Raw genomic sequence first — 17,077 nt, 5'->3', positions numbered from 1 at the left:
CCCACCAGCTTCCTGGGTTCAAGGAGTGTTCATTCAAAGAAAGTCACCCTGACCCACCATGACCATTGCTGGAACCTGCTATGCAAATGTGCTATTGTTAGGGGCTCTTAGAAACTGTCTTGAGAAATAACCCGCACAGTTACCAGGTATTCCTTGTGACTCTTGTAACATTGCACTTCCTTGGGACTCTTAACTGGTATCTTTGGTATTTTCCAACAACACCTTCCCAACCTCCTTGAGTTGTGGTATCTTCCTTTAAATACCCCCTTACCCAGCTACTCGGAGCGCCATGGTCCTCTACCCCTGCGTGGTTTATGTACTGTGGGCCCAAGAGTTCTCTTGAATAAAAGTCCTCTTGCAGTTTGCAGCAAGACCATTTCTCGTGAGTGATTTAGGGTGTCACCTATCCTGAATCAGAACGTGGGGGAGTCCTCACGTTGTGGGTCTTTCAACACCATTATGTGGAACAGGTAGAAACTGGTGATGTGGGGAAAAAGTCTTTACAATTTGACATGTGCATTCTCTAAAAATACCAACTTATTATCTCAAGCCATTACTATTTTGATGATGTAAAGATTGAGATTATATGGCCAACTTTTCTTGTGTAAGGCCTATAATGTCACTTAACTTGAGTTGTCTATGCATAAACAATTGCAAATTTTAGAATTACGAGTGTCTCAAAAAGGAACAGTTTCAAGATATATATATATATATATATATATATATATATATATATATATATATGCTTTCAGTCTACAAATTAAAGCTTGATTTTTCAGCATTTCAACACATTGGATACAGCACACAATTCAATTATCTGTGCTAAATCAGGAGGAAACTCAAACGAATAAGCATGTGATCCAGTCACATATACTTTTCTCTCATAGAAGGGCTGTTTTTAAATACAGTAGATGTATTCTTTATGGGATGCATGCATGCATAAATTTACAAAAAATACAAAAACATGCATAGAAGCAATTTTTAACAACTTATCTTTTGAATAATGATAATCAATTTTACCTAATCAGTTTGCCATGCAATAGGCCAAATATCAATGTTCTGCAATAACCAATTTAATTGCTGTTCAAAACAAGGAATAGATGCCTTGTTAGTTTTTTAAGATATTAAAGCACACAGCTTTAATCCCAGCACTCGGGAGGCAGAGGCAGGCAGATTTCTGAGTTCAGGACCAGCCTGGTCTACAAAGTGAGTTCCAGGACAGCCAGGGCTATACAGAGAAACCCTGTCTCGAAAAACCAAAAAAAAAAAAAAAAAAGATAAAAAAAGAATAAGGCATATATAAATTGATAATGCTAAGGTGCAGAGAAATAAGTAGTAAAATGTTTGGATTTTAGCTGGTTTGTGAGTTTGTGTGTGTGTCATTATTTTTACTAATGGTTTTTCCAATATTACATTATAAGTAATTTAGTTGTGGAGAGTCTGAGGAACAGGTGTAAAGAGGTGTGTTTCCTGAATCTGTCTAGTGTTCATTCTTTTCAATTAAGCACATACAAAACCTAGGAAGCTCCTATCTTGTATGTCAGTTAATCCTAGCCTTGAATGACAAAAATCAGAAGGAGATCACTGTGGTTAGTACCTAAAGCCCTTCTTACCCTCCTGATAATGCTACAGAAAAGAAATATCACAAGGCTTTCTGAGTCACCATGAAAATAATTTATTTTATAGTAGAATGACATGCACAAACTGTACAAAGTGTACTACAGAGATATAGTAGTAAAAACAACATTGTATAGGCATAAAAACAGACAGGTTGATCAATGGAGAAGAACGGAAGATCCATACATAAATCCACACACCTATGGAAACCTAATATTTTATAAAGAACTTAAATACACAATGAAAGAAAGAAACTATCTTCAACAAATGGCCCTGGTGTAACTGCATTTCTGCATATAGAAGATTGCAAATAGATCCATTTCTATTACCCTGCACAACTCTCTAGATCAAGTGGATTAATGACCTTAACATGAAACAAGATACTTTGAGACTAATAGAAGAGAAAATGCAGACTAGCCTTGAACTCACTAGCACCAGAGACAACTTCCTGAACAGAACACCTATAGTACAGGTTCTAAGAACAACAGTCTATAAATGTGACCTTGTAAAATTGAAAATGTTCTGTAAGGCAAAGGACACAAACAATAGGACAAAATGGAAGCTCACAGAATTTGAAAAGCTTTTCATCAAATCCACATCTGACAGAGGTCCAATATTGAAAATATATAAAGAACTCAAGAAACTAGATATCAACAAACCCAATAATCTAATTCAAAAATATGGTATAGAGCTAGTCAGAATTCTCAACAGAGGAATCACAAATGACTGAGAAATACTTAAAGATGTGTTCAACATCTTTAGCTAACTGGGAAATGCAAATCAAGTGACTCTGAGAGTTCATCCTACACCACTCAGAATGACTAAGTTTAAAATCTGCAGATGAGGATGTGGAACAACGAGAATACTCCTCCATTGTTGGTAGAAGTGCAAACCTGTATAGTCACTTTGGAAATCAATATGGTGGTTTCTCAGAAAATTATGACTAGATCTATCTCTACACACAGTTATACTACTCCTGGGCATATAAAAAAAGAACATTGAGTTGTAGAAAAATAACAACTTTTCAGCCATGTTCATAGGTGCTTTATTTGTAATCACCAGAACTTAGAAATAACTTAGGTGTCCCTAAATCAAAGAATGGAGAATGGATAAAAGAAATGTACAGTTACACAAGGATATAACTCAACTGTTAATAAAACACCACCACAAACAACCAAAACCACCAAGACCATCAGCAACCATAACAACAAATAATCACCAGAAAAATTTCAAACAAATGGATTGAACTAAAAAAATAAATAAATCATACTGAATGAAGTAATCCAGACCTAGAAAGACAAACATGTATTCAATTGTGAGCAAATATTAGCTGTAAAGTACAGGATAATCATGCTACAATTCATGGACCCAGATAGCATAATAACAAGGAAGACTCAAGAGGGGATACATGAATCTGCTTGCAAAGGGTAATAGAATAAATATCACTCGTGTAGATTGGGAACAGGAGGGATTAGGTGATTTGGAAGTTGGAGGTAGAAAGTTCTGGAGGAGACAAGAATTGCGGGGCATATCTGGATCAAGGTAGAAGCCATGCAATGGACACACCAATGGGTGACCCTAAATAATACTCCTAGTAATGGTGGACATTAAGCCTGCCCTGGACATCTACTGTAACCAGGCAAGACTTCCAGTAGAGGGACTGCGATGCCAACCTAGTCACAAAACTTTTAGTCTATATTTTGTTCTGCCTGAGAGATGACCTGGAGTAAAGCTGGAGCAGAGTTCTTGGGTGTCACAAACCATTAACTGTTCCAGCTGGAGACCTATGACATGAGAGGGGCCCCACTCACGACACTGCCTGGAACATCAGGAACTAGTGGTTGTATAATCCAGAGACCTAGGTACCGATCTGCCATACAGGCAAAGAAAACAATTACAAACAACAACACAACAATAAAATGAATTCTTGTGATGTTCTGCTGTACTCACAAACAGGGCATAATTTGTGGGGTGCCGACTCCTAGCATAAAGTGGCTATTATCTCTGTCACCATTTCGGGCTATTTACTTACAGGTTGGTACTTTCCACGCTGATGAGAGACTTGTTTTCCTAGCATGATGATTTTGCAAGCACTGAAATGTTCTTTGTGGCAATTGCTCATCACTATATGTTCTCTAAGTCAGACAGGGATGACATGAAGGAAGAGTCAGCCAAATATTATGATCCCGAATGACCCCACTTTCAGAGACCTCCTCCATCTGTGCCACTTGGACCTCCTGAGAGACTTCTTGACAAGTAGGGACAAAAGGCCTGTTTTAAGTGTGGAAAGCCTGGGAATTTTGCAAAAGATTGCAGGGCAGGAAATGAGTCAATTCAAAGACATTTCAGGAAACAGCCTGGGCTGTGCCCACGTTGCAAACATTGGGTTAATAAGTGCAGATCCAAGACAGATATACAAGGGAAAACACTTTTCCCTAATTGGGGAAATGGAATCAGGGTCTAGCCTCAGGCCCCAAACCAACACAAGGCAAAACAGGCTTATGGGGTGGTCAGCTTCATGCCAGGAGGCAACAACAACCCCTTTCAGAGTTTAGTCAAAAAAATCCCAGGAAGCACAGGACTGAACCTCAGTTCTGCCAACTGCACAGTACTAACCCCAGAAATGGGACCTCAGGCCCTACCCACTGGAGTATTCCACTCAATCCAAATGTGTTTGGCCTGATAGTGGGAAGAAGCAGTGCTACCATGCAGGGACTGCAAATTGTTCCGCGTGTTATAGACAATGATTATCAAGGAGAGATTAAGGTAATGGCCAAGGCAATATATAATATAGTCACCATATCCACAGGAAGGAGGATAGCTCAGCTACTGTTATTTCCATTGCTTCCTACTTATCACAAATACAAGAGTCCTAAGAGAGGGGATCAAGGATTTGTTTCCTCCAAGATTTTTGCAAAGGTCCTCTGGAAAGACCCATTAACTGAAACCTGGAACAGGCCAGACCCATTATTTATCTGGGGAAGAGGTTCTGTCTGCATATATTCCCAAACAACATATATTCTGCTGCATGCTACCCATAGTTGTCTCCCAATAAACAAGACTTGAGACTTGATTAGTCAAACTGTCTTGTCTCCATTATTCACACCTTTTGTCCCTCCAACCCCCTCTCTTTCTTGCAGACCCTCTTGACTGACCTGCTCAGCAGAACAATAATCATCATAACACCTTTATACAGAAATATAGATGGAAACGTGTAAAAACCCATAGCTACACATTAGGTGGAGCTCATGAAATCTGGATAAAAAATGGGAGGAAAGATTACAGGAGCACAAGGGTTCAAGAATTCCACAAGGAAATCTGCAGTATCGACTAACTTGGTTCATAGGGGCTCACAAAGACTGAACAAACAATCCAAGAAGCTTCATAAGTCTACCTTCTGCATATATGTTAGGGTTGTATACCTTGGTGTTTTGGGACTGTCTCACACACTTTTTACATGCTTTGGGGAGCCTTTTCCTCCTGCTAGGTTACTTTGTTCCAGTGGTAATATGAAGATAGCTGTGTAGACTTATTGCAACCTGATATGCATTATTTTGTTGCTATACATAGGAGTGTTGCTTTTTTACTGAATTGAAATAGAGGAGCACTGGATTTGTGTATAGTGAGGGAAAGGACTGTGAAGAGAGGACATTGGAGAAACTGTGGTCTGGAAGTAGTATATCAGAGACCTAAAAAAATAAAAACCTCAAAGTATTACTAAAGTCAAGGTATTTAATAAAAAAATGCAGATGTTACCATTATTGAATATGATGTAATGCAAAGTTAACAGTTGTTTCAAAGCCAGAATACCCTGGCAGATTGTCAGATACTAGATCATAGAATAATCCAGATGTTAGGCAGAAGGACTTGCTACACTTTGGAGATTCAACTCAAGGGCATATATATGAGCCTGTATCACCAGAATAAAGTGAATATTCAGGATGTGTTTCTATAATTGGGAGTCAATTTAAAACCTTTGTTGTAGGAATAGAGCCACAGCCTGGCATATGCACAGTGGTACAATTATGTTATGCCTTAGAATTAAGGCTCTATCCCAAGGCTAGTACTACCTATGGGTGATGGAACTGGGGAAAAATCTGATTGAAATGTATTGTTTAAAAGGGTTTTTCTTCTTCTGTTTTTTTTTCAGTTCCCAATTCCCAGTTTCCATTCTTCACCATCTCTTCCAATGACATCCCCCTCATGATGATTATTTTGTTTCCCATTCCTAGTGAGATTTGTGTATCCTTCCTTAGACTCTCCTTATTATCCAGTTTCCTTGAGTGTGTGGATTGGAGGATGGTTATAATGCACTTTATGGCTAATGTACTTATAAGAGAGTAACACCACTTGGTTGCAAATTTCATAATGTTCTAATTTTTAGTGGCTGAATAGAATTCCATTGTGAAAACGAACCCCTTTTTCTGTATTTATTCTTTGGTTCAGGGATATCTGTTTTCTTTTTCTTTTTCTTTCAGTTTCTGGCTTTTAAGAAGAAGGCTGCTAAGAAGAGAGTGGAGCAAGTGTCTGGTAGTATGGTGGAAAATCTTTTGGGTATATGCCCAGGAATAGTATAGCTTGGCCTTCAGTTAGAACTATTTCCAAATTTCTGAGGAACCACCAGATTGATTTCCAGAGTGGTTGTACCAGTTTGCCATTCTACCAGCAATGGAGGAGTGTACCCCTTTCTCCACATCCTTGCCAGCATGCACTATCACTTGTGTTTTTTATCTTAGCCATTCTGATTGGTATAAGGTGGAATCTCAGGGTCACATGGATATAAATTTTCCATATGACTCATCATGTTGTTCATTTCTTTAAGTGCTTCTCCATCATTCAAGATTGCCCTATTGATAATTCACTAACTCCATACCTCATTTTAAAATTGGTTTATTTGGGGTATTTTTGGAGTTTAATTTCTTGAGTTCTTTATATATTTTATATTTTAGCCCTGTTTCCGATGTAAGGTTAATGAAGATCTTTTCCCAATCTGTAGGTTGTTATTTTTTCTTATTGACAAATGTCCTTTGTCTCACATAATCTATTTAGTTTATTTTTTATTTGATATTTTCTTTATTTACATTTTAAATTTTATCCCCATTCCTGGTTTTCCCTCTGAAAACCCCCTATACCCTCCAACCCCTGCTCACTAACCCATCCACTCCTACATCCTGGCCCTGGCCTTCCCCGATATTGGGACAAAGAACCTTTACAGGACCAAGGGCCTCTCCTCCCATTGACTAGGCCATTCTCTGCTACATATGCAGCTAAAGCCATGAGTCCCACCATGTGTTTTCTTTGTTTGGTGGTTTAGTCCCAGGGAGATCTGAGGGTACTCGTTAGTTCATATTTTTGTTCCACATATGGAGTTGCAAACCCCTTCAGCTCATTGGGTCCTTTTTCTAGCTCCTTTTTGGGGACCATGTGCTCAGTTCAATGGAGGGCTGTGAGCATGTTCTGTATTTGTTAGGCACTGGAAGAGCCTCTCAGGAGACAGCTATATCAGGCTCTTGTCATTAAGTTCTTGTTGGCATTCAAAATAGTGTCTATGTTTGGTGTTTTTGCATGGTATGGATCCCCAGGTGGGGCAGTCTATGGATGGTCATCCCTTCAGTCTCTGTTGCACACTTTGTCTCTGTAACTCCTTCCATGGGTATTTTGTTCCCCCTTCTAAGAAGAATTGAAGAATATACAATTTGGTCTTCCTTATTCTTGGGTTTCATGTGTTTTGTGAATTGCATCTTGAGTGTTTTGAGCTTCTGGGCTAGTATCCACTTACCAGTGAGTGTATATCATGTGTAATCTTCTGTGACTGGGTTACCTCACTCAGGATTATATCCTCTAGTTCCATCCATTTGCCTAAGAATTTCATAAATTAATTGGTTTTAATAGGTGAATAGTACTCCATTATGTAAATGAACCACATTTTCTGTATCCATTCTTCTGCTGAGGGACATCTATGCTCTTTTCAGCTTCTGGCTATTATAAATAAGGCTGCTATGAACATAGTGGAGCATGTGTCATTATTACATGTTGGAGGATCTTCTGGGTATATGCCCAGGAGAGGTATAGCTCGATCCTTCAGAAGTACTATGTGCAATTTTCTGAGGAACTGCCAGACTGATTGTACCAGAGTGGTTGTACCAGCTTGCAATCCCAGCAGCAATCCAGGAGTGTTCCTCTCTCTCCACATCCTTGCCAGCTTCTGCTGTCACCTGAATTTTTGTTCTCAGCCATTCCAACTGGTGTTAGGTGGAATCTCAGGGTTGTTTTGATTTGCATTTCCCTGATAACTAAGGATTTTGAACATTATTTAGGTGCTTCTCAGCCATTCAGTATTCCTCAGTTGATAATATTTATTTAGCTCTGTACCCCATTTGTAATAGGGTTATTTGGTTCTCTGGAGTCTAACTTCTTGAGTTCTTTGCATGTAGTGGATATTAGCCCTCTATTGGATTTACGATTGGTAAAGATTTTTTCCCATTCTGTTGGTTGCCTTTTTGTCTTATTGACAGTGTCCTTTACCTTACAGAAGCTTTGCAATTTTTGAGGTCTCATTTGTCAATTATTGATCTTACAGCCAAGCCATTGTTTTTCTGTTCAGAAGTTTTTCCCTTTTGCCATATGTTCAAGGCTCTTCCCCAATTTACCTTCTATAAGTTTCAGTGTCTCTGGTTTTATGTGGATGACCTTGAGCCCCTTGGACTTGAGGTTTGTACAAGGAGATAAGGATGGATCAGTTCACATTCTTCTACATTCTAACTGCCAGTTGAGCCATCACTTTTTTGTTGACAATGCTCTTTTCTGCACTGGATGGTTTTAGCTCCTTTGTCAAAGATCAAGTGGTCATCTTGCTGAAAGCAATCTACAGATTTAATGCAATCCTCATCAATATTCCAACTCAATTGTTCACAGAGCTAGAATGGGCAATTTGCAAATTCATCTGGAATAAGAAAAACCTAGGAGAGCAAAATCTCTTCTAAACAATAAAAGGACTTCTGGTGGAATCACCATCTCTATTCTCAAACTGTACTACAGATCAATTGTGATAAAATCTGCATGGTATTGGTAGAGTGACAGACAGATATTTTCCTTTTCTTATATATACCGCTTTGTCATTTTTATTTATGCTTTGTTGGAAATCTGGAATGATTCCTTCTTCAATATGCTGTGAATTGAGTGTGAATGACATGCTGTGATTAAATATGCAGTTGCAAGTGTCTGTATCATAAGGTGTAGAGTCATTTGAGTACTTGTTTCAGAGGGTTATTGTTGTAAGAAGCATAATGTTATTTTTGTGTGTGTGGGGGGGTAAATTTTCATATGAAATACTTCATCCCAGTTAAGTATTGTCGCAAGCCCATGTTTGGGCTTTTTTTTGTTTTTGTTTTTGTTTTTGTTTTTGTTTTTGCTTTTGCTTTTTGTTTGTTTTTTTGTTTTTGTTTTTGCTTTGTTTTTGTTTTTCAAGACAGGGTTTCTCTGTGCAGTCCTGGCTGTCCTGGAACTCACTCTCTAGACCAGGCTAGGATATATGCCTTGTTAACCTCAGATGTATTGCTAAAGTTCATGTGGTCAAATTGCCATATAAATATTTATGTTTATACACAGTAGACTGTCTGAACCATGACTACAGAAATCTATTTGTACAGTGTGTAAAGATTTATGCAGACATTCATGACTGGTCAAAGTACTGACAGTGATTGACAGCATATTCAGCCACAGGCCAGTCAATGATACCAATATCTCATCAAAAGATTGAGGACCATCGCAAAACAGGGAATGTAAATAATGTAAGATACTGAGAATGGGTTGAAAGACAGGAAATTCTGTCTTCAGGGACTTACCTGTTTTTATGCACACATCAAGTATCAGGAGCTATATTTATGAGCAACACACACACACACACACACACACACTCACTCACAAATCAAACCAGTGAAAACAATCAAATGAGGGACCTCAAAATGGTTGGGCAGGGAAAGATGTCTGTTTACTGGCAAGGTTAGCAATATCCCTTAGAATTGAATTACATGTGTAGTCCTCTGAGGATAGCCCATCCACCTTGGTGCATATATACACTGTCCTCACCACTAGGAAAAGTATAACAATTGAAACACTACAATGTGGTTGTGGAGGAACATATGAGGGTCCACACCAAGCTGAAGGTCTTTTGACATTTGATGACTGATGGGCAAAATATAATTACATTTTGGGTGAAGATTTCTTGAGATTCAATCTTTAGTAGTGATGACCCTATCTATTCATATGTAGGTAGTACTAATTAAATTCACTGTGTTATTAGTTAATGAAACAAAAGCAGTCAGGACATTTGGAAGAGACTTTTTTGGAAGGTCTCAAAGGGAACTACAGGGACCTAGTGGTGGTATATTGTGGTGAGATTCCTGAGACTGCTATTTGATTATAGCATATTTCATAGATTATTGAAAATTCAAAGAATGAAATTCTTACAAAATTTGGAAATAACAAATTTACATTTTATAGAATTTTCATACAGGTGCATTTTGTACACTGTGCACATTTCTCCTGTAATCTCTTGTTTCTATTTTCCCTTTATTCTACTAGACCATTTCAGTGAGACATCATGAATTTGCATACATAGATGCATATAACTATGAAGTATATGAGAGCTGCTAATTAGAGACTCATTTAATGTCTGTAATTTTGAGATTAACTTAATTAAAACAGTTATCTCTAGCTGCATCCATGTTTCCAAAAAAGGTAAATTCCTAATTCATTTCTCATCAAACATATATATATATATATATATATATATATATATATATATATATATAATTTATAATATGTAAGCATGCATTAGTTATAAAAATCATTTGTTGATACATTATCTCTATAATTTATGATAATTATCTCTATAATTTAGTTTTTGATGATCATCCTGCCAAAAACATTGATATGCAAATTTTTGAAGCACATTTACTTTTAGTCATTTTACTGAGTTTTGTATTATTTAACCTGTTGGAAAGCCAAATATTAATTGCATATATCTGAAAGTGGGCTCTCTCTATAGAGAATAATGCAAATAGATCCATATATGTTCCCATGAATAATAATCAAGAACAACCTCAATATTAAGCTAGATATCTTGTGTCTAAAGGAGAAAATATGGAGATAGCTTAGAACTCACCAGTACAGAAGACAACATCCCAAAGAGAACAGTAATACCACAGGTGCTAATAGCCACAAACAATAAATGGAACTTAATGAAAGTAAGAATATTCTGTGAGGAAAAGAACACCATCAAAATGACAAAACAGTAGACCAGAGAATGGTAAAATATTCTCATGTAAATAGATCATGTGATAGAAAGCTGTTATCCAAAATACATACTCAAGAAAATAGAAGTCAACAAAGCAAATAATCCAAATTAAAATCATTTGTAGGTCTAAACAGAATTGTTTTTATTATTTATTCTTTAATTGCTTTAATGTCAAGACTTTATTTCCCTCCCATTCCATTATCTGAGTGTCCATATCCCATACCTCCCACCAATTTCCAAGAGGATGTTCCACCTACCATGGCATCAGACCTCCCCACTCCATGGGGCCTCAAGTCTCTTGAGAGTTAAGTGCATCTTCTCTGACTGAGTCAAGACCAGGCAGTCCTTAGCTGTATATGAGGGCCTCAAATGAACTGGTGTATGCTGCCTGGTTGGTGGCTCCATGTCTGAGAGATCTCGGCGGTCCAGGTTAGTTGAAATTGCTGGTCCTCTTATAGGATCACCCTCCTGCTCAGCTTCATCCAGATTTTCTCTAGTTTAACCACAGGTATTACTACCTTCTGTCCATTAATTGGTTATAACTATGTGCACCTGACTCTTTCAGCTGCTTGCTGGGACTCTCAGAGGGTAGTCATGGTAGGTCTCTGGTTGGAAGCACACCATAGCATCAGCAACAGTGCCAGGCTTTTGGGCCTTCCCTTGTGTTGGATCCCAACTTGGGGCTGTAATTGGACCTCCTTTTCCTCAGGCTTTTCTCCATTTTTGTCCTTGCAGTTCTTTCAGACACGAACAACTCTGGGACAGAGTTTTTGATTGGGATGGTAATCTCATCCCTCCACTTGATGCCTTGTCTTTCTACTAGAGGTGGATGCTACAAGTTCCCTCTTTTCACTGTAGGGCATTTCATATAAGATCCTTCCCTTTGAGTCCTCATTTGAATTCACAAATGGAAGAGAGACAGTTAAAGGAATGTTCAACATTGTAACCCAACAGAGAAATGCAAATCAAAATGAGTTTGGAATTCCATCCTACAGATTTCAGTATGGCTAAGATCAAAAACCCAAGTGACAGCTAATGCTGTTGAGGATGTGGAGAAATGGCAACACTCCTCCATTGCTGGTAGGAGTGCATACATTTATATTCACTCTGGCATACAAAGTTATATTAAAATTACCATTACAAGTAAATATTCTTTGTTTTTTATTGTTGAACACGTGTATTTCATTCACTACCTATGAACTTTATTGAAACCACAAACATCAATTCTATATCCATTTAAAAGAACACAACAAATTTTCCACCATGTGGTATTGAATATCTACTTATCATCATTGCCATCAGCAGCATATGTAAATCTATCTGTAAATTTTTTCAGTGATAGGAAGGTTTCCTCAGCTGGAAAATATGGTTTTGACTTGAGAGATAAGGCTTCAATGTTCCATATCCATGACTGAGCCCTTGCAGTTCTTCTGGACAGGAGTTGTTGACCTGTTTCCAAGGTGTCCTCTAATGTCATGGGAAGCTCTCAGCTCAGGGAATGAAGAGAGGTAGAAGCTGGGTGTGTTGCATCATGTGGACTTCATTACATTTTCAATCATTATTTTTTGTTCATAATAAAGTTTTAATAGCTCAAAGTTCAAATCTGTAACATCAAGACCTTGTATGATTTTGGTGACTCGGGATAAGAGATAAGAAGAAAGTAACATGATTAAAGACTGTCCTTGTTGATGTCCAGAATCCAGAAGATAGAGAAGACCAACACTATACCACTGCTACTTAGGTATGAAGGCCACCTTTATCTGTTCACAATTTTGGGGACCTCCTGGTAACAATTACATCATTGTCCTGCCTTGTGATTAAGGTATGAGAATCTTGTGTGTTGTCCAAGGTTTATGTAGTACATCTATCCAGGTTCTCAGATTTACTTACAGAACATCTGCCAACTGTGCTATCCTCTAGGTTGCTCAGCATCTGACAGAACTGAACAAACTAGCAATATTTCCCTCTTTTCAAAAATTGTAACAAATAGAGAGCAGTAAAAAGGTGAAGGCACTGGCCAGAGAATAAACAGAAATCAGGAAAAAATGTTAGTAAAGGAATTGACTGATAAATAAAGTCAATGAAGCATCACTCTCTTCTGTATAATTATAGAATTCACATCTGCCAGCCTGTGGATGACACTTTGTCTTACTGTCTACAAGAAGTCTACACTATCGGTACATTTGAGTGTGTGTGTGTGTGTCTGTGTGTGTGTCTGTGTGTGTGTGTCTGTGTGTGTCTGTGAGTGTATGAAAGAAAATATGTTCTGACATGACTCACATAGGTGGTAATCTCTGGCATCAGGCACAGAATGAGATGAAGGGAGATGATACATCAACACTTTGAGTGATTCCTGTGTCCTTTATGGAAAAACACAATGTAATGATCCCTGGATGAGTGAACAGAATCAGGAACTTCATTTTAGACTGAGAGTATGTCTCAAACTTGCTCCTACTATACAGCATTCATCTGAAGTGTTTCATTCTGAGGACTCTGGTATTCATTTAGCTACTCTTTATTGGGATCAGAAGTGAGCTCCTTTGTGGGCTCCTGTGCTTCATGTCACAAATTCGTTCCTCTTGAGTCCTAAAACTTAAGTATATCATCAGAGTGAGCACTTGATGAGGAAATGCAAATCATTCCTGGCTCCACCCAACCTTAGGTTAAAAAGTCAATGGTGAGCCTGGCTACTCACAGGTGTACAGCCATGGACAGGCTTATGTCTTCATTCCTGCTGCTGGTTGCCCCTATATGTGAGTGTCAGGGATTCCTAAGGAATGAACTTTTGTATCCTCACTCTATTCTAACCTTATCATCTGCTTTATTTTCTTCACAGATGTTCTGTCCCAGATTACTCTGAAAGAATCTGGCCCTGGGATAGTGCAGCCATCCCAGCCCGCCAGACTTACTTGCACTTTCTCTGGGTTTTCACTGAGCACTTCTGGTATAGGTGTAAGCTGGATGCGTCAGCCCTCAGGGAAGGGTCTGGAGTGGCTGGCAACCATTTGGTGGGATGATGATAACCGCTACAACCCATCTCTGAAGAGCAGGCTCACAGTCTCCAAAGACACTTCCAACAGCCAAGCATTCCTGAATATCATCACTGTGGAAACTGCAGATACTGCCATATACTACTGTGCTCAGAGTACACATCGACACAGAGTCAGTTTACAGCTGTACAGTTGTTTTGTCTGGTTCTCAGCTCTGTTCTTTCTTATTATATCATAAGAGTGTATGTCCACAGCTTTCTTGTTGAACTCTGTGGTTTCCTGTCTGCAAGCTAGTAGCTTCCTATTCCTGATATTCAACTTAGGTCACCTTTAAGATGTTCATAAATGAGTCTGTCTGTTTTTGGTTTTGTAAAGATGAAAGATGTTTGGTGCCTACACCAGGTGGTTGAGAATTATGGTTGCCCTCATGCTTAGGCCGCAAATCCCACAGCAGGAAATTCAAATAATTGTAATGTTTACCTTCAGTATGCAGCTGTATATGTGGGTGGTGTGAATTACTGAATGAGCACCCTCAAATTGCATCATTCCTAAAAAGTTCTCATAGATACTCTCAAAATTTTTAGGTTACTCACAATGCTATTTGATACTCTCCAGAAACTGATTGTAGTACCATACTGTTAAAAAATACTTATACATTTCAGTCAACATACATAATTTGAGTGTTTGTCCAAGTACAAGCTTAAGCAATCCTAACTGGTGTTCATGAAACTCTATTTATTTTGTATGGTATAAGCAGGGGAAAGTAGTATTCACCCAACTATAAACATGGTAACCTAAAATACTTACCTTTCTATGGGTTATGTTGGTGCAAATACTGTCACAAATGTTATGTTGTTAATCATTTATTTTTTATGAAATTTAAGGCTTGTGATATTGAAGTCATGGCAGATACTGTTAAGGTCACCAATATCCTAATTGGAATGGGATAGACTATAGTCCTAATGTAAAACAAAAAGCTATTGTTCTAGTAAAGGTGTATGCCAATAATATTATTATGAATCACATAGCAGTATATACACTTAAATATGTATGTCAATCCACCATCTTTAGAAATATTTCTAGCAGCAGATGTGAAGCAAGAGACACCAAAATGAACAAATTTTAAAGAGTGAGAGATATTGGAACAATAGGTTTGTCTTCATCAAAGTTTCAACTCAGGACTGAGAGACCATTGCTAAGGAGGAGGTGGAAATATTGTTAGAGCCAGAGAAAATGGATGACTCCAAAGAAATAGTCCCATCCAGAAACAATAGGACTGATGCACATATGAAGTCACATAGACTATGGGAACAAGCAAAGGGCTTATTAAAAAGTCAAGCCAGTGGCACTTTCTGCAGAGAGGGGGAAGTGGATATGTGCTCCCATAGGTAACCAAGAATCTCTCTGCAACTTGTGTTCACTTGAAAAATACTTTTACTCTTCTTCAGTGGAGACATACTTGCTATATTAACCACACTTGAAGATAGGCCCTATGTCTAGTATTTGGACAAACAAAACAAACAAAAGGGCATATTTGTAGAGTGTCTTATATAGCTTTTCCTCTTGTTAGACTTGCTAGTATTTGTTTTTAGATTTGGTGTTCTTTTGAGAGAGACTGTGTGTCTGTGTGTGTGTGTGTGTGAGAGAGAGAGAGAGAGAGAGAGAGAGAGAGAGAGAGAGAGAGATATTGAGGACAGGACCATACTGGATGCATCCAGAATGTTCAACACAGCTCAAAGGAGGTCAGCAGCAGCCTGATATCCAAGGCCTCTGATATCTATTAAGGAGTCAAGCACAGTGTCATAGTCTGCCTCTAAGTTATGCCAGAAAATCTGAAGGAGCAGCAAACTGTCCTTGAAGAGAGAAGACATGGAAGAGTAGCCTGTAGACTTGCTCAATATTTTGTTTACATATTGAAAAAGGGAACAAGAGGATTAAAAATTAATTCTTATTTTATAAGGAAATTTTGGGGTGAAATTGCATTAAGATTCTGTGAGAAGGAGTGTGAAATGAGTGAATTTGTTTTATATATTCCTGTGTTGGGTTGATCATTTTGTGCAATGACTGTGTAAAGATTGTCTTTGTATTATTCATATACTGATTTCTGGGCAGTGGAAATCTGAATGCATACCAATCTTTGTTTTGGTTATTCATATCTTTAATCATAGTTTGTAAAATCTCCCTTTCTCGGCTCTTTACTGGTTTAATGAGCTGATGGTTTGTCAAAAAGGAGGATAGAATGGGTAGGACTTCTGGGGAGAGTTAGGAACTCTGGGAAAGAGTCAGGAGCAGATTTTGCTAGCCAGATGCAGAGAAAGAAGCAAGACAGGGATGAAAGGGTGATAACTAACAAGCCATTTGGAGGAACACAGATTAGTATATATGGATTACATTATAAGAGCTAGTTGGAAATAAGAGTAAGATAAGGCTTAAATCTATAATCAATAAACATGAGTCTTAGTGTTTTTATCCAGAGTTAGTGTATGCATAGTAAAACTGTATACTTATATTCATGTTAGTATTAATATTAGGACATGAACCTAATATAATTAGGTCAATAACTTTGAAGCAGAAGTGTCTGATCACATTGTCAGTCAATTTCTACTTCCTAGGGTATGATTAACATTGATGATAAATTACTCTTTTGTTTTGCTTTGATTTTTCAAGACAGGGCTTCTCTGGATATAGCCCTGGTCGCCTGGAACTCTCTGTGAAGATGAGATTAGTCTCAGTCTCAGAGATCCATGGGTCTCTCCTTCCTAATTCCTGGGATTAAAAGTATTTGCCTCCACCATCTTGGTATGTTGAAATATGACCAACAAATATTTTTAATCATCCCAGGTCCTTTCTTGAGATTTGAGGGCTATGGTATAGTGATATGCATTGACCACTGATTTCAAACTCATATTCTTCTCCATTTCCAATATCCTGCCCTATAATCACATGACTACTAAGTAACACTAACTGCAACTTTACAAGACCATCTTTAACAGTCTTTGGGATAATGTGTGTGGCAATGATCCATAGTGCTTTGTTGAGGATTACTTAGTAATTCCAGAGAGTGATTCAGGACTTTTTCCCAGACTAATAAGCTGCAGAATTTGTCAGTAAGTGACTTCAGAGGTAAGTTACAGAGTGAACATTCCAAAGAGTCCCTAAAACATCTCTAAAG

At 38.1% G+C, this 17,077-nt stretch overlaps 1 gene segment (V, D, J or C); it reads left to right on the top strand.

The window, feature by feature from the left end:
* Positions 1-13,622: 13,622 nt before the first annotated feature.
* Positions 13,623-14,143, top strand: LOC110306641 (immunoglobulin heavy variable 2-5-like). The segment is given in 2 exon segments: positions 13,623-13,668; positions 13,752-14,143. Coding segments are annotated over 2 exon segments (438 nt in total).
* The last annotated feature ends 2,934 nt before the right edge of the window (positions 14,144-17,077 follow it).

Source organism: Mus caroli, unplaced genomic scaffold (genome assembly GCF_978045245.1).
Source record: "Mus caroli unplaced genomic scaffold, Mus_caroli_1 scaffold_14, whole genome shotgun sequence".
Lineage (NCBI taxonomy): Eukaryota > Metazoa > Chordata > Mammalia > Rodentia > Muridae > Mus > Mus caroli.
This window is presented reverse-complemented; position numbering and strand designations above follow the sequence as displayed.